Here is a 23,185-nt window from a genome sequence, read left to right on the forward strand (position 1 = left end):
TCATGGATTCAGTGGAAACTGAACCAAAATTTGGCAGTTCACTGAGTTCAGTGACAAATTGATGTTTCTACAGGAGAATAAGTTAAATAGAAAAGCATAGATTTGTATTGAATTATATATTTAAAATGGACTTTTAAATCAGATCATATTAATTTACTTTAATTTTTATTTTAATATCTACTTCAGGGTTGGAATGTATTATCTTTATTACATGTGTGTGCGTGCACATGTGATACATTTTCACAGAAATTGTTCAGGAGAGTTTTTAATCTGGAGCAGATCTGTCTTATTTTGACATTGAGAAGAGGCTCACATTGCGCTTTTGGGGAAGAAGTATATTTATTGTTGTTAGTGTGAAGGAAGTTTTTTGGCTGCTGAACTGGATGTTTTGGCTAATGATTTTTTTTGGCAACTGTGAAGGGAAAGCATATATTCACTCTTTTCCTTCCCTCTGGCATTTCTTTACTTGTCCTTCTCCCATTGGAAATTGTGTCTAATTGTTAAACTTTATCCTTGCAAATGACAGATGGTTTTAGTAGTAGCATTTTGTCAGTTACATGGCTTCATTTCTTCCATCAGCAATGGTCAGTTCTCTCTCATATCTTGTGGCATGGGATGTGAGCAGAGGAAGGAAGAAGGTGCTTATACTGATCATGCTTACAAGATGCTTGACCCAGTCCTCCTTGATTTTTCATTTTATGCACCAGGTTTTAGTCATGAGCAGTTCTGCCTTTAAAGCTTTTTAATTTGAGGTGAGTCAGCTTTTCATATGTTGTCCTCTTTTCTGAAAGCCATTGTAACTGAGAGTACTATGTCAAGGCTGCCAGAAACAAAGGTCAGACTTCAACGTTGAGTGCCCAAGTATGGACAACTAAATCTTTATTTAGACACTTAAGTAAAAGTAGCCTAATTTTCACAGGCAGCTCTTATTGCACAATATGACTTATCGCTAAATTGTTTAACCCTTTTTCGTATGTTTGAGCACTTGTTTGCAGAAATAGTCCTATTAAAGCCAGTGGTTTTTACTCATATTAGTACTCACCAGAATAAGTCCACAGTCTAGCTTTTAAGCATGGCCATTTGATTTAGATGCCCAAATGTGAGTTTGATATAAGTGCTTTAGGCTTGTTTTTTTTCACTATCCGAAAGTAGTTCAGTAAAAGTTATTACCTCACCCACCTTGTCTCTAGTTTTAGGCATCCCAAATGCTGGCCAATACTGTACCTTCAATTATTACTGTCCCCATGATGCTTTAGATTAGATGGCTGTTTTTAGCCTGCACATGCGGTATTAGTAAATTGTTTTTTTTAATGTGTGTACAAAAGGCTAATAAGAAATCTCTTTTTTATTTTATAGATACTAGTACAGCCAAATGAGCTGTGCCTTACTCTAGAACTGTGCTCTGTGCCGCCTTCATGAAAAATGGATGCCGAGGAAAACCAGAAGAGTGATGAAGTTGATAGGAGTTTACAAACTGATCTAACAAAAGATCCAATGAGAAATGTTTCAGTAGAAAATGCTGAATGTGATTTCTTATCTAACCAGGAAACAAGCTCCTTATCGGATGGAGTGCATAGGAGCCTTGAAAAGAAAGAAGAAAATGGCAAAAACAAAAGGGAATTAGAATCAACTAGTCTAGACATTACTAAAGGGGAACAACTTGAAAATGAACCTATATCAAAAAGAATAAAGCTGGATTTTTCAAAAAATACTAAAGACTGTCATGGCAAATCACTCAAACTCACAGTTAGGCAGGAGTCGATTGCAGAAACAGGTAGTATAGTAGATGGAGCCATAAAGAAGGTAGCAGGGAGTGACTATGTCAGTGGTGACACCTTTCTTTCAAATTCTGTGTGTCCACATTGTGATTTCAAAACTGCTGATGCCACTGCACTGAAAATTCATTTGGAAAGTAAAGATTCCCAAGAAGTTCCATCTGCTGTTCCCAAAAGTACTTTGAAAGTGGAAGAAATTAATGTTAGCTGTGCAGTTGGCAACATAGACAAAGTTCTTAAATGTAAAACCTGTGATCATATTTTTTCCTCTTACCCTGATTTGGAAAAACATATTCAAGAAAGCCACTCAAAACAGCCCAAACAGCAAATGTGTCCCCACTGTAGTTATAAAGCAGAATATAGTTCAGTTTTACAAACACATATCAAGCAGGTTCATGGACAACCAAAAATATTTTGCTGCAATCTCTGTGGTTTTCGGTGTGGGGAGGAGAATCTCCTAAATTCTCATTTCCTTGGCAAGACACACCTTCGGCGTCAATATCTTGCTGCACGAGGAGGATTTGTGCAGATATTGACAAAAAGATCCTCTCATAAAAAGCAATATAAGGCAGTAAAAAAGAAAGTGAGAGCAAACTCTGGACCCCATAAATCAAGGACAGGGGCTGCTGATTCAAAAGAATTAAATGCTAACAATAATCTGAAGGACTCGAAAGTAAGCTTTTCTAAACAAAGTGATGGCAGTGAACTTCTTGTTGAAATGATAACATCTAAAAGTATTTCCACTGAAAAATTGGAGACAGTTACAGAGGAAAAAGCGTTTTCCTTCAGTGTAGCTGGAACTCACGAACTCCAAGGTGAAAAGCTAGAAGTATCGGGGCCTTCAGAAGAAAATTTGAACAAACAAGAGCCCACTAGAAGTACCCAAAAGATAATTAGCAGTGTAAACAGAATAAGGAGATTTGATAGATTAGGACATAAGAGTAATATTTTATCCCTAAGAACTTTCAGACCAAGTGGCTCTTTTAGATTAAAAAAGCAAGTTAAAGGAAAATATAGTTTGTTGGGTCTTAGTAAAAGAGTCAACCCCAAATCTCACCAAATGCACGTGAAGCACAACTTCAAGACCCAGCTTAAACCAAGTGATTTGACACCCAAATCACCTAAAGAATTAGAAATGGATAATGACAATATTAACAGTCAGTGTAAGGCTACCTCAGAAATACAGGATGTGAGTCAAGATAGGACAAATACCAGTTCTCCTAGAACTACAAATACTGAAGATTCTCAGATGAAGCCAGTTGCTGAAAACAAAGTTCTACATACTTGCATTTACTGTGATACTGTTTTTCAGAACAGGAAAAGTTTGGAAATTCATGTTGTCAAACATCATACAAAAGAAATGCAATTTCATTGTCAAACATGTAACTATTCCTGTGTAGTTAGGGGGGACTTTGAACAACATTGTCAAAGTAATAAACATCAAATGGGAGGTTGCAACTTCAACTGTCACCTTTGTTCATTTACTTGCTTGAATGATACAAGCCTTAGAACTCACATGAGTGAAGAGCACAACATGCCCCATAACTGCATTATTTGCAATCTGTATTTTCTAACTGAGGAAGAACTGATAGATCATAGAACAGCTGAGAAACATATTAGTTTATTGGCTCAACATAATACTTCTCAGTCAGTTAGCACTGATTCCTCTCTGCAAACTATGCTAGAATCAAATAATAATTTCCAAAAAATTGTAGATGAAATAGAAGTGACCATGGAGGAAGAATCCCCAAAGCCTTGCATGATAAATCATGGAAATGAATTAAAGCATTCTGTTCTCAATAAAACCCAATTCCAATGTAAAAAGTGTTTTTATAAAACAAGATCCTCCACAGTTCTTACAAGACACATAAAACTTCGACATGCACAGGAATTTCATTTTCTTTGCAAAGCATGTAACCTTTATTCACTGAGCAAAGAAGGAATGGAAAAGCATATTAAAAGAAGCAAGCACCTTGAAAATGCCAGGAAAAACAATATTGGTTTACGTTTTGATGAATGTATTGAAAAGGTATGCGTAGATGCAAATGATGTTAAAAAAGTAATGGAGCCTTCCACTCCGAACAATATAAAGACTGAATTAAATAAAGAAAATATACAGGCACAATCCTCAACTGTAGATAACGCGTCCACATATAAGGAATTGGTTCCATCAGGTGAAATTACCAAAGACAGTGAGTTAGTTTTGGCCAGTGCACCAAAGAAAGGGAGACCCAAAGGCACCATTTCTAGGACATGTACCCATTGTGGTCTCTTGGCTTCCAGTGTTACCAACTTGTCTGTACATATCAGACGAAAGCACAGTCACCAGTACAGCTATTTGTGTAAAGTTTGCAATTATTATACTGTAACCAAAGGTGACATGGAACGTCATTATGCAACCAAGAAACATAAAGGTCGTGTTGAAATGGAAGCAAATGGAAAACAAAACACAGAGGTAGTTGTTTGCCCGGAAGGAGGTAATCTTGAATCCATTAGCAAAAATATCAACAGTCCAATAGATATTTTGAATGAACATGTTGAGGATTGTAGCCAATCATTAGATTTGCATTCTTCAGTCTTAGAAAATCAGGAAGAAGTCCAGGTAAACTCCATTGAGGTAGAAGCTGATAGTGTATCTCAACTCCCAGATCTGCAGTATACTAAGAACTCTGTAAATATAAAACAGCATATATTTATGGAGCCAAGTAATGTTACTCAAGATGGTGAGCCGTGTTCTCAGAGAAGAGTTACAGGTGCAAATGACAATAAATGTGAACACTGTGAGTTTGTTGCTCATTCATCTTCTTCTCTAGAGCTGCATGTAAAACGGAAGCATACTAGAGAATTTGAGTATTACTGCATGGCTTGTGATTACTATGCAGTTACTCGCCGAGAGATGACTAGGCATGCAGCAACAGAGAAGCATAAAATTAAAAGACAATCTTATGTTTGTTGTTCTTCTGGAGAGGAAGCAGATACAACCGATATTGCCAAAGAAATCTCTGCTATGTCTCCAGAGCACCATCAACAAGACACAGAAGAATTTCAGACAGTTTCAGATGAAACAAAGTATGTCAACAATGTTAAAACAAAGGATGATCAGATGGTAAAAAATCTAGCTGATTGTTCTGTCTTAAATGAAAATACATCTTCAGAAATTTCAAAACAAGATGGTGCTAACAATGCAATAGAAGTTGAAATTGAGAAGGAATCTAATGCAAGAGAAAATGTCATTTATGAAGTCTTCCAACAAATGTCTCAAAAAGATGAAGCTGTTAAACTTGATGAGATGATACCTCTCAAAGGAGCAGTCAGTTGTGATTTGCAGAAAAACAGGCAAGATCCAATCAATTCAAATTTCCATTGCACCGTAGAAAATCAAAATGCTTCAAATGGCATGAATGCTCCAAACTTGGATTCCAAAAAAAGTGGAAAAACTTTAGAAGAAAATGGAGATAGCCTTGAAAATAAATATAAAGGTACTGAAGTTCTTGAAGAAAGATTACTAATGGAAAGTACTCCACATGCCCCAGAACTTCCAGAAATATGTAATGTAGCAGAGCAGTCAAATCTTGATGAAAGCATTAGAAACACTACTCAGAATTTACATAGCATAGAGGTTGACAGAAGCTTCCGAAGGAGTCCTACTGTAGACGAGGAGGAAGTCCTTATGGAGGCAAAACGTGAAACAGAAGTAACTATAAACAACAGCATTTGGGAGGCAAATGGTTTACCAGCTGAGGGTATGCAAGAAACCAGTAATGAGGCTTTGGGAGCTATTATCACTGCTGATGATAAAGGAAAGGCAATGCAAAATTTTGGCCAGTTTGATTCTTCTATAGTAAAATTAAAAAGCCATCAAGATGGAGAGTCCACTGACCTCTCTGATGAAGGACAGATGTCTGGTGGAGTGAAAGTTAGTGAGGTAACAGTGAAAATAGACAACTCAGTAGGTGGTGGGAAAAAGAAGAAATCTGAAGGAAATCCCCTTGGGGAATTGACACGTATTCGTTGTGATGACTGTGGTTTTTTAGCAGATGGTTTAAGTGGACTAAATGTTCACATAGCCATGAAGCATCCTTCAAAGGAGAAACATTTTCATTGTTTACTCTGTGGAAAATCATTTTACACAGAAAGCAACCTTCACCAGCACTTGGCTAGTGCTGGTCACATGAGAAATGAACAAGCAAGTGTGGAAGAGCTACCAGAAGGAGGTGCCACCTTTAAATGCGTTAAATGCACTGAGCCATTTGATTCTGAACAGAATTTGTTTCTTCATATTAAAGAACAACATGAAGAACTACTACGGGAGGTGAATAAGTACATTGTGGAAGACACTGAGCAAATCAACCGAGAGAGAGAAGAAAATCAAGGCAATGTGTGCAAGTACTGTGGCAAGATGTGCAGAAGTAGCAATTCCATGGCCTTCCTAGCTCACATTCGAACCCATACAGGTATGTAAGCATAAAATTTGCAGCCAGCACCTTTCAACAGAAATGTATCTTTCTTCTGCTTCTGCCATACTTTTGCTTGTTAATTATTTTAACATTTCAGATGAATCCGAATTCATAAAGCCTTGTGAATTTGTACTGCATCTTGAGCCATTGATGAGATTCAAAATTATCTACCTGATAGGCAGTGTTCCTTCTAATATTTTCTATACTTGGGCCAGTTGAATTTTCTTTTGGGCAGGTTGAAATTTCTTATGTTCAGCACCAATATTGAAGTAGAGAGTGGTATGAAAGTGTACCACCAGTACAAACAAAACACACACACACACACACACACACACACACACACACACACACACACACACACACACTTTTTAAGCAGTCCATATGTATGGAAGAAAATATATTCAAACAAGGGATAGTTAACAAGGAGCAATATTTATGATATTTAATATGAAATCAAATAAAAAAGAAAAATAACACTGTCCTTGAAGTACATGTATCATAATCTTTTCTAACTCAAGCTAGTAAAGACACCAAAATACTTATTATCCACACATAGCTCAGCTTTAAGATGCTAAACAAATCTATGAGTCATCTAGAAACAGTATTCGAAAGGAGAGCTTGACTAATATAATATTTACATACATTGGAAAGGAGAGTAAAAGGCATTCACGAAGACAGTGTTTCTCAAAGTGGTCCATGAAGCCACTTTGAGAAATATGCTAACTGGCTGCTCCAGTGTATTTACTTCCCAGCACTGTGGCCACAGAGCCTCGTGACTCCCATTAACTCCAGCTTGCTGTTTGCAGCCAAGGGTAGCTGCGGGAAGTAGCATGGACAGTACCACTGGTTCCCATGGTTCCCCTTGGCTGCAAACAGTGAACCAGAGTCAATGGGAGCTTTGAGGCTTCATGGCCGTGGCACTGGTAAGTAAACATGCCGGAGCGGTCAATTAGCAGGTTTCTCAAAGTGGTTTAGTGGGGCACTTTGAGAAACACTGCACTAAGGCTTACACAGTTTCTCTAGGGAATATTTAGGATCCATGCTGTAAATACAGATAAAAGTTCTCCTGGTTTGAAACTTTCACCTTGTGCGTGCCACCAACTCAAAGACTCAGAGGGTATTATATTAGTCTATAACTGGAAATACTTAAAAAACAATGAATGGTCCTGCAGCACCTTAGAGACTAACAAAACTCAAAGAATAGAATCCCCAGAACAAATTAACACATGGCTTCAGGATTTGTAGACAGATGCATGTTTCAAAGAGCTTGCAGATAAGGTTTCATCCTACAAAACAACTAGCACCACATGTAGTACTTGCTACTTCTGACTCATAAGAGCCAGAACTCTACCACATAGCAAAGACCTGGCCTTAATGCAATACAATATATCGTGTATTAATTATTATCACAGGATAAAAAAATCATTAAGATCAGAGTTTTAGATATCTGCAACATTCCAAAAAATTCTGTTAAAAGAATTTTTTTTCTTTCTTAAGCCACTAACACCTATGTAAACTTTGTTTGAAATGTAATCATGCAAATGTCCCCCTCTGCCCACCAATGCAACCTGGTTTCCCCACTTCCAACCCAGACAGAGAAGACTGCAGCAAGTGAGTCAGACATCCCAAACAAACTGCCCCCTGCCTCCACCTCACTGCACAGATGCCAGCACCCAGCCAGTCCCTCTTTTCCCCATATCCCCCCATGCAATTAGCTCCTTATCTCCCCCTTGCCAGGAGACTTGAGAGTGCTGAGTTTCTGCCTTTTTCTCCTCACGCACATGGGACTCTCCAAACTCCCCCACTGCCAGTTATTCCCTCCCTCCTTCCCTTCTTCTCCTTCTCCTTCCACCAGCCACTTATTCCCTCTTTATCTCATTTTTTTACCTGCTCTGGGAGCTGCTCAGTTTCAAGCACGGAGCTAGCTCCGTTTAGCTGCTTGCTTAGCGAGACAAATTCCCTCCCCCTGCTGGTCAGCTGAGCTCCTTGCCTGTGCCTGAGCATTGAACTTCTGAGCAGAGCTCAGAAAACAGCTGTGTGGCTGCACAGGTGTGCAGCTTACAGGGAACTTAGCTGACAGGTACTATAGTGATCAAATGGAAGGAAACTCAGGGGTTTCTTTTAAGTTCCTCAAAAGTTCTAAAGTGTTGTAACCATAGTGCTTTTAAAAATTTGGTATGGATTTTCTTCTTATTTCAGGTTGTAATCATTAATTGGTTTTTAGGTTATTACTATGCACCACTTTCCGTTTTAGAGAACAAATTAGCTATTCTTCATAACTTGTCTTCCTTATAGTTGCTAAAAGTTTCAGAATTGTTTACTTCATTTGAATTAAGAATTACACTTTGACATTTAATGCTTCAGTGACAGTGATTAATACTGCATCATTCCTTGATACATACATATACACATATATATTAAGCATCAAAATTTTGTCATAGAAAATATGTTAATTAAAAATTAAAATAGTTTTTTAGATGATACTAGGTAATGTCAATGTGGCACACATGGATATAGCACCTGCTTTAGTTTATGTGCTGTATCACACTTTCCATTCTTTTTTATGTTCAATTTTAAGTGGAAAATTTAAAAACATTTTTGCAGAAAATGCATAAGCTGTAGTTCTAAATTTATGTAAAAATTCACTGCAATGTTTCTATAAACCTGCCATACATTCTTTATTTTAAATAGACAGCTTTTCTAAATCACTGAGCTCTGCTTAGACAAGTGGTGTCTCCATGGTTGAATTTATGAGTGGATTTGAATAATAAATTCACATTTCAATGAACATATTTTCATTAAAACTGTAAGGTTTATTTTACTGTACTTTTAAATAATGGCTTATTATGGAAGCTATAGTTTAAATTCATGCAGTATTTGAACCTTAGTGCATGGTTACAAGCAAGAGAACAAAAAGGTAAGAAACAAGAAACATTATAAAAGAATAATTTTTGGCATAATCCTAAAATAGTTTTGTAAGTTTGTGTAGAAGATGGCAAGGTCATGACTGGACTACATGTTTAAAATTAGGATAGCAGAACATGGGCATTTCATTTCAAATATCTTCAGATATGGTAGTATAATTACAGTATTCATTTTTACTAACTATTTATACACATGCTTAGTGTATACACTTTCAACATGATTTGAAATGTCCTGTCAATAATATATTTATGTGTAATGTTGTGACAAATATTTAACTTTTGAATATGAAGAAAAGTCTTTAGAGGCACAGTCATGTTCACATGGTCAGGAGAGCTGCATAAGCCCTTAATATGCCCTCGTAAGGCAGATAAAACTGAATAAAACCAAGGGGAAGATGCTAATGGAGCTCTCTTTAGAATTCTTTATGCAATTGTCTGGTCAAGACATGTTGCTTATAATTGATGTGTCCATTACTTGAATTCTCTTGTAATTATAGTCAATAAGTCTTGTAAATGTGTTAAAGCTCACTAAAAGCATACAAATTCAAGAACAGAGTAAGGCTAATAATTTAAAATAATCAATGTAGGCATTTCAGCACTTAATTTCCCTTGTGTGTTGATAGCTGATCATTCTTAATCCATTAAGATTTATTTAGTCGTTTACAATGCAAAATAGGTTTGCACTGGTCACTTGTGCCATTTGAAAATGTCCACCAGGTTAAGTGCAGAATGTAGTCCATTAGTCTTCCTTGACTATATGTATTAATTGCATTTAAAATCAAGTTAATGTGGATGTGAAAGTGAGGTAACTATCAATATATGACAAAGCAACCCTACTTACATAAGTTACATCATTGATTGTAACATTTAGTAAAAGTTAGCATACTTTTTAATGTCTTGTGTAGGTCTGATCACCAAGTGTATTTTTATTGTGCTTTAGATTGGATCTGAACATACAATACAGCAGGCTTCTGGGAATTGAGTACAAGTCTACCATTTCATTTTGCAAGTCATTTTCAGGGGAAAGTTACAGAACAGGTTTTAATCTGTGCTCTTGCTTTCGCACTGCACCTAAAAATGAATTGCTTTTCTGATACTTTACTTATGCACATGAAAATAGTAATACTTCAACTTTTATAAATAATAATTAAGTGGAAGAGAGCTTACCCTTCCAAATCTTTTTTCATATTTGTGATTTACTTTATGTTTTATAGAATGTTTTCTTCCCATCTTTATTATAATAAAAGCAGTTGATAAGAAATCAATGCTTTTTGGTAATCAAGTACTGTACTGTAATTTTGGCTTGGTTAAACCTAGCAAGGAAAACAAGTACAATATGTTTCTCAGTCTCACCTGCACTACTGTAACACCAGCTGTATTGTATGAGATGAGTTACTGATTATTATCCTAATTTTTTTGTTCATCTTCTAAATGTTACTTCAGAACACCCTCCTTTCTTCTCCCCCTGTATTGAAAGCCCTCTATTTTTATACTGTTTGGAATCAGTAGTAATGTTTTTTATTGGTGGGTGGCAAAGTATTACTAATGATTCCAAATAGTAGAAAACAGGATTTTAAAAACGCCTTAAATTAATTGTAAAAGATTTTCATGTAGCAAATGAAACAATGTTACGCCAGTGAGGAGATAACAAGCATGTCCATTACATGTTGACAAGTGAAAATGAGGAAGTGTAAAAGAAAACAAAAGGAATAATAAATGTGAAAGACTTTTTTTTTTTTTTTAACTTGCAATTCAGGGAGATCCGGTAATCTTAATTAAGAATCAGAATTTCTGAGGTAAAATCACCTGTCACCCACATACCCTAGTACTGTAGAAAGTGGATGTTGGTGACTCACTAGGTGATAGTCCATGTTAATGTTGAACCAGCAATCTAAGATGATGCTTAATGAATACTTTGGCGCTGAAAATGACATTTTTGGAGGCTTAAAACAGGCTTAACATTCCTTGTCATTGAAGATCCATGATGCCTGTTGCCAGCGATCTGGTGAGATTGTACCACAAATCATTATATTCTGCCTTCTACGTTTTTGTAGTTTCAGTTTTATTTTAATTTCCCTTTTAAAGAATGCTGTCGCTATCACAATATAACTGCTTTGTGTCCACATCACAGATTGTGGGTGATATGATCCCTGTATTTATTAAAGCTCTTTGAATGAAAAGGTGCGGTAAATGGAGGTAATACTAGTCTTTTGAAATTAAGAACCAAGTGTAAAGCCAATGAACAACATGTCACGTTTCACAGAATAAGAGAAAGTGCTGAAATGATAAAAATAAGCCCAAGAAATAATTGTTTTAGATACTCATTTAGAAATAGCAGAATGCAGAATTTTGCCCCATTGATTTAAGGTTATGAATCTAAAATCTATCTGTTAGGTATACAGTACAATTGTATAGATTTGTTATACCCAGAAGAAGTTTTGGACCACATTTGGTGCCACGAAGTTAAAAGGGGTTTGCATGGTTTTTGTTGCAGATATTAAGAACTTGCTGTAGCTTGCCAGTATATGAATTTTCATGGTGTTTAAATGGAGATGTTAACAGACATTCAGCTCTGTATGTGAGGGGGAAAAAAATTGTCAAGGCCTCAGTGACTTTTGGATGAGAGCAGTCAACAGAAAAATACATTTATGTATTGTCAGCACACTGTAGCAATGAACGCTAAGACTGCACTGAACTACAGTTTTTCACAAAGGAGTAATATAAATTGAAACAGCAAAGGTGCTATACAGAACCCTGCGGGACACCTGCGGTAACAGAAAGAGGAACAAATTTACAATTTAATCTGTGTGAGAGAGAAACCAAAAGAACATAGGGTTGAATCCACAGGATATTTGAATTTTATGAAATAAAATGGCAATATAACGACTGGTAGAGGATTATTTTTATCATATCAGGCTAGAGAGTCTTGATATTATTAATTTTGTAATTAGTCTTGAAGCTCATAAATTAGAACATCAACTTTAACATTTTTTATTTAATGTGAAGGTAAATTGACTCTATTCAAATTTTATTTTATTTGCATGGGTCCCTTTATAGAATACAGTGTTGATCTGGACTGTCACGAAATTAATGTTCAATTTAGTTTTATCAGGATCATTTAAATAAACTGGGGTTTTTCAGTATGATTGATAGAATGTGATTGCTGTTAGCTGCAGTCTGAACCTTCTTTTGACATTTAAACATATAAAGCTGACTAGATATAACCATTCAGGTGCTAAATATTTTTTACATCTACTTCTAACAGGAGGAATGGAAGTATTAAGAGATCTGGCTTCATTGTCATTGAACTGTGAAATATTCAACCTTGTCTGCCCGTGCTTAGTACTGTTGACTTTTTTATTTCAGTTAGAAGATTAAAATTAAATGCTTCATTTTTCGTCAGCTTTTGGGAATTAAATTGAAATTTAAGACTCTAAATTTTTTTACTAAGATCCTCAATTTCACCAAAGTATTCTTGGAGGATATTCTGTTTTCAAGGGCACAGCACAAAGGTTCATTGATCAAGTATGATATACTCTTAATATTTTTTGTATCAGAGTCTGTATGTGTATTTATTAAAGATCATGCATCTCAGAAACATCAGAAAACATACTAAACATAATTTGAAGACTCTAGAAACATATTTAAAACCACGGAATTGCATTTCAAATTGATTTTCTTGAATTTAAGGATTTACTAGTTAGAAAATTAGAACGTGTTTCAGCATACTTTAAAATAAACTGTCATTGCTTGGTAACCTACAAATTGACATCTGTCACATTTAACCATTATACCACAGTTGTATTATAACTTTCTCATCTTGACTAGGGAGTCAGTATTAAGAAACATTATTTCTGTACAGTTTTTTCAGCCCTGATATGTTCAAAAGCAATAGGTCTTTCCTACTTTTATAATTCTTTGGTTTGCACTGGCCATTTAATAATAAAGTTTGTTTTTTGAAATAAATAATAAACAAAATGTCAATACTTCTTGTTTGCAGAAGAAGCATAAATTCTTGAGCATAAAACAGTCATAATGGTATAATATTTTATCCACTGTGCAGTCATACATTGCATGTCATTACAATAGCAAAGTGATGAATCATTCTCTATGTATGACAGAAGAAATCTGAAATACCAATGCTAATGTGAAATCTATTCAAAGTCAGAGGAATATAGAAAATTAAATGAACCATTCATACATATTTGCTTTACAAACAAGTAGGCTACGTCTAGACTGGCATGATTTTACGCAAATGCTTTTAACGGAAAAGTTTTTCCATTAAAAGCATTTGCGGAAAAGAGCGCCTAGATTAGCATGGACGCTTTTGCACAAAAGCACTTTTTGCGGAAAAGCGTCTGTGCTAATCTAGACGTGGTTTTGCGCAAGAAAGCCCCGATCGCCATTTTCGCCCTCGGGGTTTTTTTGCGCAAAACAGTTTTTAGCTGTCTATACTGGCCCTCTTGTGCAAATACATTTGTGCAAGAGGGCTTTTTCCTGAACGGGAGCAGCATAGTATTTGCGGAAGAACACTGACAATCTTGCATTAGATCGTCAGTGTTCTTGTGCAAATTCAAGAGGCCAGTGTAGACAGTTGGCAAGTTTTTCTGCAAAAGCAGGTGCTTTTGCGGAAAAACTTGCCAGTCTAGACCAGCCATATATTTTAAAGTTTACATCTTTCATCCAAACTTTTTGTGGCTATTAATTGACATAGCCATTTTGAAAATGGAGAAAGGTGAGAATAACTCTGATCACCTCTATAAATGGTATCTTTGCTAGTATATTGTCTCTATCTATTGCCTTTATAAAAAAGTACATGATAATTAAAAGTTCGGGATGAAAGTAGTTTCAATGAGCTTAAAGAAACTGTCTTTAATAGGAAAGCTATGGTATTTATCTGTATCCATGGAGAGGTAAATAAATGTATATAGTAGATATTTCTTTTGTTAGACAAAATTCTTAAACAGGGTAAATGTGGGATATATTTTTTTAAAGGTTACTTTTTCCAAGGAATTTTTATTTCTTTAGCTATGAGTAATATATTATTCTAATTCAATTCATATCTTATGCTAAATTTTACTTAGGATCAAAGCCATTCAAGTGCAAGATATGCCACTTTGCAACAGCTCAGCTCGGAGATGCGAGAAACCATGTCAAGAGGCACCTTGGGATGAGGGAATACAAGTGTCATGTCTGTGGGTGAGTAAATTGAAACAGTTTCTTCGATGGTTAACCAGGAGAAGAGTGCAGGATATGCATTGTTTCAGAATTCAAAACTGTGATGTGAGCAAGAGTGGCTAAAATTATGCATGCATATCCTCCTTTCCATTGTTATGGTAAATTCCTTAAATACAGTTATGACATTCTTTTCCCACTTCTAATCCTGCACTGAAGATGAGCAATTTTACGGGCTACAAGGTCAATTTGAACCTGTAATCTGTAAATTGACTAAATTATAGGATGTTCATTCACATTGCCAGGGAGAACTGTAAATTCCATTTAAAGACATAAAAAATATATAATACAGACTATACTCTGTGTGTATGTGATGTCCCCACCAATACTGTTATAATTTTAGTTCCACTAACAGATCTGTGGGCTCCATTAGGGATTTTATTCCTTAAGGAAAACAAAACTGAAGACTGACTTTCAGAAATCTAGATATAAAATATTGCACATATAAGATGTTTTTTTTAAATTTAAATGGAAGCATTTAATGGATATTTGTGTTCTTGTTTGTTACAAAAAAAATCTTGTTTTTCTTTCTTACTTAATGGTTATTTCTTCAGAAGAATCATTCGTAATGTTTAATTGTCCTTCAAATGTGTTGCATTTAATAGGAGGCATTGAGTCTTCTTAATGCAAAACTAATTAATTTAGCAGAAATGTTTAAAAGGTTTTAAAATGCCATGGCATATATGGTACATCATAGGACATTCAAAGTTTGATTTTAATACCCTACTTCTGATTAAAAATATATTTTAATGTTATTGTGTGAGAGAATTAACTAATATAAGCATCATATAAAACACTTTATGCAAACCTGTGTAACCTGCTTTATAGGTCTTGTGGCTAATGTGTAGAACAGCACAGGTTCAATTAGATAATGCACTGAACATATGAATGGTATGGTGTGATGTTAGGGTTATTATTCAGCAGGAGGTTCTTGTAGTCAACATTTGCAATACATATTCATTTCAGGACAAAGTGAGTTTCAGATTTCAAAGGACAATTGAATTTTCAGCTGAAGATGCAGCTGAGTGATTTTCACCAATTTATCTGTTTTACAAATAATTTGCTAGGAATGTTATTAGATACTTTGGGTGATTTTATTCAGTTAGGGTAACTGATGCTTGAGTTATTTAAAGATGAATTTAATATATATGAAGTTTGTCCTTTAGTCCACTGAAGACCAGCAATAGGATGGCTTTTGTTACTTTTTATATTAGCTACAAGAGTCAAGTGCCATGGGGGACATTTTAATAGATGTCTATTTTAGGCATTTTAAAAAATCCTATTAACAGTTTTACTCTATACATTACAGTATCTGTTGTGTGAAAGATAATTAACAAATTCAGGAGCACAAAACCCACAGAGAACAAACCTTAGACTATGCTTTAAAGTTGTCAACAAACTTGTCTACTGCTTCACAATTCAACATCCCATTGACTCACACTGAAGTTAGTACCATATTTAAGTATCGTATCAACAGAGAAATCACTTTTGTAAACACCAAACATTAAGTTCATATCCCTTACAGAGCGGAAATTAATTGTGTTAAAAATTTGGCACATTTTCTGATAGCAGAAACTCAGTTCTACTTTTAGTATTGGCATGGTACTAATACAGTCTTAGAATCTGCAACTATAACTATCAAGAACAAAACATATTTGTATGACTTAAGCTATGAAATTAAGTCTATTAGTCACTTTGGTATGCTAATTGTTTATTACATGCTGTTGAAATGTCATACTGGTAGTTAAATAGCTATATATTTATATTTTTGCATAGATATATACAACTAATCTTCATTTACAACATGGATCTGTGCATTTTATATATAATAAAATTACCAGCCAGAGAGAGATGCTCTACCATCACTACCCTTTGCGTACAAAAATCTGGTTTATACTGCAGTTTGATCCTTTTGCAGTTTAAATAATCATCACTTTACACTTGATATGTACCAAAAAATGTGTATTAACAGTTAATATATTAACATTGGTTTAATTGGAAAAGACATCTTTGCACTGAAGCTAACAATCCTGAAGAATTAAAATGGATTCGAAGAATAAGGAATGACCAGTACAGTTTGAACTGTAGACCAAATAATGAATATGCCATCCTTAATGTGGAAGAGGGGGGGAAAAAAGTATAATAGCTTGTGCTGTATTTCTGATGTTCTAATTGAAAGGCTAGAGGAGTACGTAGGTTAAAAATAAAGTAGCAACATTAAAAAATTGCTAAGATTGGCTATCAGATTAGTGGTACTATAGAGCATTGGTACATTAACACCACTGACAATGTCAATTCATTATCATTGATGGCTAAATAATCTCAGAAATGCTCAGTGGACCTATTAGTTCCTGAACATAAGCAGCTCATGCTGCATTTCTTCATTAGCTTTAATTGCTATAAATTTTACCTTTTTAAAAATCATGCTTTAAGAGGTGAAGTGATCTTTCAGGAACATTAACTCTGTAATTTTGTCACAAACAGAAGGTCTTGCACTATGTTTTCTTTTCTACAGTAGTTAATATTCTATCCTCTGACTTTTGGATTCATAGGAATAAACCCTCTGCTAGTTGTGAAGATAAATTGTTTTTCAAATCTGTTGAACCTGTTTAGGCACCTTTTTAAGGCAAAATGTCAATGCTAGGTTGTGGTTTATTGTAGTCTCAGGATATCATCACTTGTTTTGAATAAGCACAGTATCCTTTTGGATCAGAAATGAGCATATTTGTAAAAAATAAATGTGTCAAACCAGCGTTGATTCTTTTAGTCTTGTCTATAAACATTTCAGTTGCTCAGAATATATTATATATACTATATATCACATAAAGGTAATTTACTTAGTTCTAGAAAGACTAGAATCATTTTCTGTTTGTTTTTTAATTTAAGTATAGGGTTTTTCTTTCAGCTACACAGCAGAAACTCCTTGAAAGAGAAATTGGACAAAACTAATGTTTTAATATTTGAAATAAACTGTCTGCTACTCATTTCCTTGTCAGCAGATGTGTGGCAATTGTTTTCCTTTCTCCATATCCATAACTGGAAAATATATCCATTATTTAGGAGAGTCGTATCAGTTTTTGGAGTAGTCAACTGTCACATATTTAAATTTAATTAAAAAAATCTGGCTATTAATTTGCCTGAGACACTTGAGTTAGGTTAGCAATCTTAGTGGCTGCCCAGCATTTAAACTTTTTTGTTTCATTTGTTCAGTGGCATTCTTCTGTTTATCATGTGCTTTTCAAATTTTATGCCTCAGGTAAAAGCATGAAAAATGTTTTGTTCTTGTACTTTAGATTTTGAACAGAATGTATAGCTAACTGGTATGTCTACTGTTCTCTTGACTTTGCTTTCAGAACCATATTTTTTGGGGGGGGGGGGGAGGGATATAGTAACATGTTTCAACGAAGTGCTTTTTTTCTCTGCCTTTTTGTCTTTTAATGTGATTTTTTTTTTTAATAAAGATCTGCTGAAGAAAACTGGTATCAGGTAGGTTTTTGTGTTTTGGGGATATTTTTCACATTGAAAATATGAACATAATTACATGTGAGTACATGTGCACAGACACGTTAAAAAGTCTTCTATATTATTATCTTCATATTGTCATCATACTGATTCTGGATATAATAGCCCAGTGCTTAAAGAAGCAACAGCATACATAGGCATAGACAGTCTTTGATTTTTTTTTTAAGTTTTGCTCAGATTTCCCTTTCTTATGTTTATTATTTCCTTCCCACTCCTCAGCTCCCAAACACCTTTTCACACGTGACTTTGGAAAATTGTAAGATATGCTGCCAAATAAACCATTTGCTAAGTTCAATTATCTTTTCAAATACTAGTATTAGTAAACTTTGAGAAGAGTTTTAAAATTTCTAAAGATGCAAATAACTTCAGTTTGTATCTTGACAATATAATTTGTGCTTTAGATAGTTTGGTAGTCTAAGTATCTGAATACAGTCCAGTCTTTTCATGACATTGGTTGATTCAAAAACATCTGAGAAAAATATTTGAAAATATAGAGCTAACATAGGTGTGTTAATTTATTTATAGCTTTATTAATAGAGATCTATTTTGATGTGTCAAAAATACCAGACATAAATGGTTAGGAGATTTGTCCCCAATTAATTCCAAATTTTTGAGTGGGTAGCTTTAGCATCAGGATACATACTTACTGTACTTGCTAACGTTCCCATTTCTAAATTTATCCATGGAAACAGAGAAAATATATACTGTGTTTTCAGGGGTGCTGTAATGTACTGTAAATTAACTATTTTTTCTTGTGTGCTTTAAGAAACCTTAAATAGAAAGTTGCAACTCAAGTAAAACTATTTTTGTGTGGTATTACCTAGTTTTTGTGCATTAGAAGGGATCTCTGTGTAGATGATTATAATGTCACTTTCTGACCTTTGCAGCTTGAATAATTGTAAATCATTGCTTCATAACGTGTCAGAGAATGTCTGTACTAGGCAATTAAATGGCAGAATATAATAGACCAAATTATTGCCTGTCATGTTTTCAACAACACAGTTAGTATTTGAGTTACACTTAATCATTACGTGCATTAGCAACTTCATTGGAATCCAGCTTCAGGCTGAGCATGAAATACATTACATTATTTAAACCTCTAATGGTAGAAGTCATTTATTTGTGTTGAAGTGTACAACATGCAGAGTTTCATAAAGCAAGGAACACTTGAGAGCTTAATTTATCCAAATCAAAGTCTAAATGCAGATAAACAGAAGTGGCAAAAATTAGTAATTTTTATAGACTAGAAATATTTAAAAATACATGGTTGTGAGTAATTGTAGGCAGCAGGAATAAATTAAAATAACTATTTTTAGTCAGCTCAGAGAACTAAAGCTGTTGTGTATCTAAATCATCAAATGCACCATGGAATTGCATTTTTGACTGAACAATTAATTACACACATCATATCTAGAGATGTATCAAAACAAAACAAAAAAGTTTGGTTCAGCTATTTCAGGTTTAAGATTTATTTGTATTAGAAAGAAGACCATTGTATATCTACATGTTCATGAATTTCTACATCTAAATTTTGCATTTTGGACCCATGTGTGTATGTATGTATGTTTGCTTTAATAAAATACATAACCGCCATCGATAATCACAGTATATATTAAATAAATCCTAGAGCATTATGTGGAGTAAGATAATACGTGTATGTGTGCATTATATGTGTTTCTGGTATTTGTTTAATTATATATCACCCTTTTGGATTTGCAGATGTATCATCTAGCATGTAATTTCTATTCTTACAATTTCAGATAGTTAAAATGCAAATAATTTTCTTATAGTCACAAATGTCCCTAGCATCTCTTAATATCGCTTAATAGATGGTGATATACATACTGTTATATTCTGCATATGACCATCTTGATTTGCTTGGAAGTTCACTGGCATTTGTCCGAATTGAAAGCAAATATCCTAGTTAACAAGGTAGAGAGAGATTAAGTAAAAGTGTCCTCTAGTTTAAAACTTGGCAACATGCTTCAGTATTGGAAGAAGGACAGGAGACAACTGGATATGATTTAATTAGGCCACAACTTTATTGTTAACTATCAGGGAATACTCTGCAGGTAAGTATATAGTACAGGTAAATCCATGATTATTTCAGTATCTTCTGGCAGTCTTCCCCAACCCTCACTTTCTATCCTGATCTACCAACCAACCAGGTAGCCTTTACCATCTCCTTGACCCCTCAGAATGAAGGTTAAGGTGGGCTATAAATGGTGGAGCATTAGCTGCCTGCTGACCTAGTCAGCGGAGCAGCAAACCGCTCATTGTTTCTATGCCTTTAACAAACACCTCCTTTAAATCCTTTACTAAACCATTTATGTGACATCTCTATCTCTTCCCTACAGAGTACCTTCAGTGGACATCTGCCCATGAGTTGGAATATCATAGTCTGAATCCCTTCCATGCTTGCCCTAACTAATCCCTAGTCCCCAAGTTCTCTGTTGGGAAAGTGGAAAAAACTCTCATTCTTCTTTGGCAAATCTGGCAGTGAGGGAAAAATTCTTTCCTAGCCAACTGAAAAGGGAGTGGCTACTACAGTGCCCACAGTGGATCATGGCCACACGTGGTTTTTTGACACTTTCAAAGGATGGAAGCTAGGCTGCTACTCTGCTTGGTTCGGGCAAGAGCTTCCCCTGTTCAACTTCCCCCTCTCAGCTTGCACCAGACAGGTATATGGTCAATATCGTCACACTGATCTGCTCTGTGTCTGTAGCGCTGCCCTTAAAGAGGTATATCTCTTTCCTTAGGAAGCTAGATAACGACCCCCTCAATATCCTGCTTAAGGTGAGGTGCAGCCAGTATTGCAAATAGGGCAGAAAAGTCAAGACCAACTTTCCTATGTAAAATACACTTTTATCAATGTGCTCTATTTGAATTATTATTGCAGTTGCTGAACTGAATAGGCATGAAAACTACGCATGTAAGTGAATATGTGTTTGTATTTGAATTAGGGACATCGATGGTGATTTATTCTATACCTGTATTACTAATCTATTGGCATGTACTTCTAAACTATAACTATAAAAATAGTCCATAAAAATACGCAGAGTTGTGAGTCTAATACATGTGCTATGAATAACTAGTATAGCTTCTTTTGGAAGCGTTCCCATTTTTTTTTTTAAACTATGGATGGTTCTTACATACAGGGACCACATAAGCATTCATTTCAGGAAATGTCCAGTATGAAATAAGACATTAAAATTAATATGAAGGTTGCATCATACTAGACTACTCTTGTTTATATTATAGTTAAGTGTGCTCATCATCAGAGGAGCAGGGTTTTCCAAATATTTTCAAACAGAAGAACTCACTGGCCAACAAAATAAATACATATATGGTGGGATGTCTGTCTATGGATTGTGAAAGAGTTCATACTGCAAAGGCACTACTGTAAATCTGACTTATAGCAAAGTAATTTTTGGCTCAAGTCTACTGCTCACGTAGCAAGTGTTTGGGTAAAGGGGCAGGGCTATAGAGCATGGGACCTGGAAAATAAAGTCATTGTTCTTGAACTTGGACATCTAAAGATAATGCCCAGAGAAGTGCCTAAACAATTTTCATTGGTTTAGCTTAGTATTACTGAAAATTAGGGCACTGGCTTAGTTGTCTTAAGACCCCCAAGTTGGTAGCATTGGCCTCCCTTAAGCCACGCCCTATGGAAAAGGCTTACTGATAGGTAGAAAGAGAGGAAATTAAAGTTAGCAAGGATTGGACTAATACTGAAGCCTTGGAGAAGGAAAAATTGTCATAAAAAGTATTTAGCATGAGTAGGTCTTTTTTGTTTGAAACCTTAGCATTGTTTTATTTTGCTAAAACTTGAGTCATAGTTTGGATTTAAATATAGATCCAAATTTGAAGTTTTGTAAAATTGAAGAGGAGTTTGAATTTACTTTTCTGGTTTCATTTCTTATGTAGAGGAATGCGAGTCAAAGTCTAGGTTTGATTCTGATTCTCCAGATCAGATGGCTAGAACTTTAACAGAGTTCAAAAAAGAGCTAGATAGATTCATGGGGGTTAGGTCCATCAATGGCTATTAGGCAGGATGGATAGGAATTAGGATTGCCAGGTATCTGGTTTTGAACCGGATACTCCAGTATTTGAGCTTTCTGTTTGGGAAACAAATTGATAAAATATAAATAAAAAAATATAAATGTCCGGTATTTTTGAAATAAGATGTAATGTAGATTGTGATGTAATGTCAAGTGTGTCAGGTATTTTTGTTGAAACCATCTGGCAACCCTAGTAGGAATGGTATCGCTAGCCTCTGTTTCTCTGACAGTGGAAGACGGGAGGGATCAAGTGAGCTGTTGTGATCCCTCCCTCTGGGGCATCTGGTATTGGCCACTGTTGGCAGACAGGATACTGGGCTAGATGGACCTGTAGCCGCGCGCAGTCAGTTCGAACTAAGAGGATTTAAAAATGGCGCCCGCCCGGGAGCATGCAAATGAAGCCCGGGATATTTAAATCCCGGGCTTCATTTGCAAGTTTGAATGCCTACATTAGCCACCCTAGTTCGAACTAGGGAGCTAGTGCAGACATACCCTATGAGAGAAAACATTGATGCCAGAAAACATTGGCCAAAAGTACAAGTTTACAAATTCTAGCAAATGATAGTAGTTAGCAGGCAGTTTATCAACTTTGCTAGCTTTTTGTGAGATGTATTGACAATCAGGAAATCATTTTACTGAACTCTGATTCACTGTATGCTCACCTAATCTAAACTATTTGGAATTATTGTTTTGATGGAATAGATTGTGTTTCATACTATTGCTGCATTTTGAGACCCACAGTATGATATTAAAGAAATAGAATAAATTCTGCTAACCTTACTGTCGTGAGTAATTTTACTCATGTCACAGGGACAACTCTTATCAGAAAGAAGAGTTGCATTTTGCCTTGTCATATATACATACAGGATCTCAATCACACTACATAACTTCAGGTTTATGCCGGTATACCTTCTTTATGTTTAACTGAATTACACCAGTTTAAAACTGCAGTGCTGCAACGGGGCCTGTTTTAAAGTTGATCTTAAAAATATATTGACAGAGTGTAATTTCTTCAGTTATTATTCAGTATAGCAGAATGTTCCAAAACTGTAGCGAATGGCAATGTACTAAAATGATACAGACACACCTGTGTTACAAATGGCCTTGCAAATGGCCTGATCCAGCTCCTGTTAAAACCTGTGGGAGTTGTGTTATTTACTTCAGTGGATGCAGAAGTAACCCAGGAGAGTCTAGGTACTTTGGGGGCAATG

General features: G+C 35.3%; 1 protein-coding gene across 1 annotated transcript in view; it reads left to right on the plus strand.

Moving 5' to 3' along the window:
* Positions 1–23,185, plus strand: part of ZNF407 (zinc finger protein 407) — a 456,924-nt gene that overhangs the window by 33,515 nt on the left and 400,224 nt on the right. Inside the window, exons 2-3 of the mRNA XM_006121401.5 lie at positions 1,357–6,229; positions 14,241–14,355. Coding sequence (XP_006121463.4) covers positions 1,423–6,229; positions 14,241–14,355 — 4,922 coding nt within the window. The 5' untranslated portion in view covers positions 1,357–1,422. The remainder of the gene's footprint in view (positions 1–1,356; positions 6,230–14,240; positions 14,356–23,185) is intronic.

This window comes from Pelodiscus sinensis, chromosome 2, assembly GCF_052426305.1.
Source record: "Pelodiscus sinensis isolate ZL-2025 chromosome 2, ASM5242630v1, whole genome shotgun sequence".
In the NCBI taxonomy this organism is placed as follows: Eukaryota; Metazoa; Chordata; order Testudines; family Trionychidae; genus Pelodiscus; species Pelodiscus sinensis.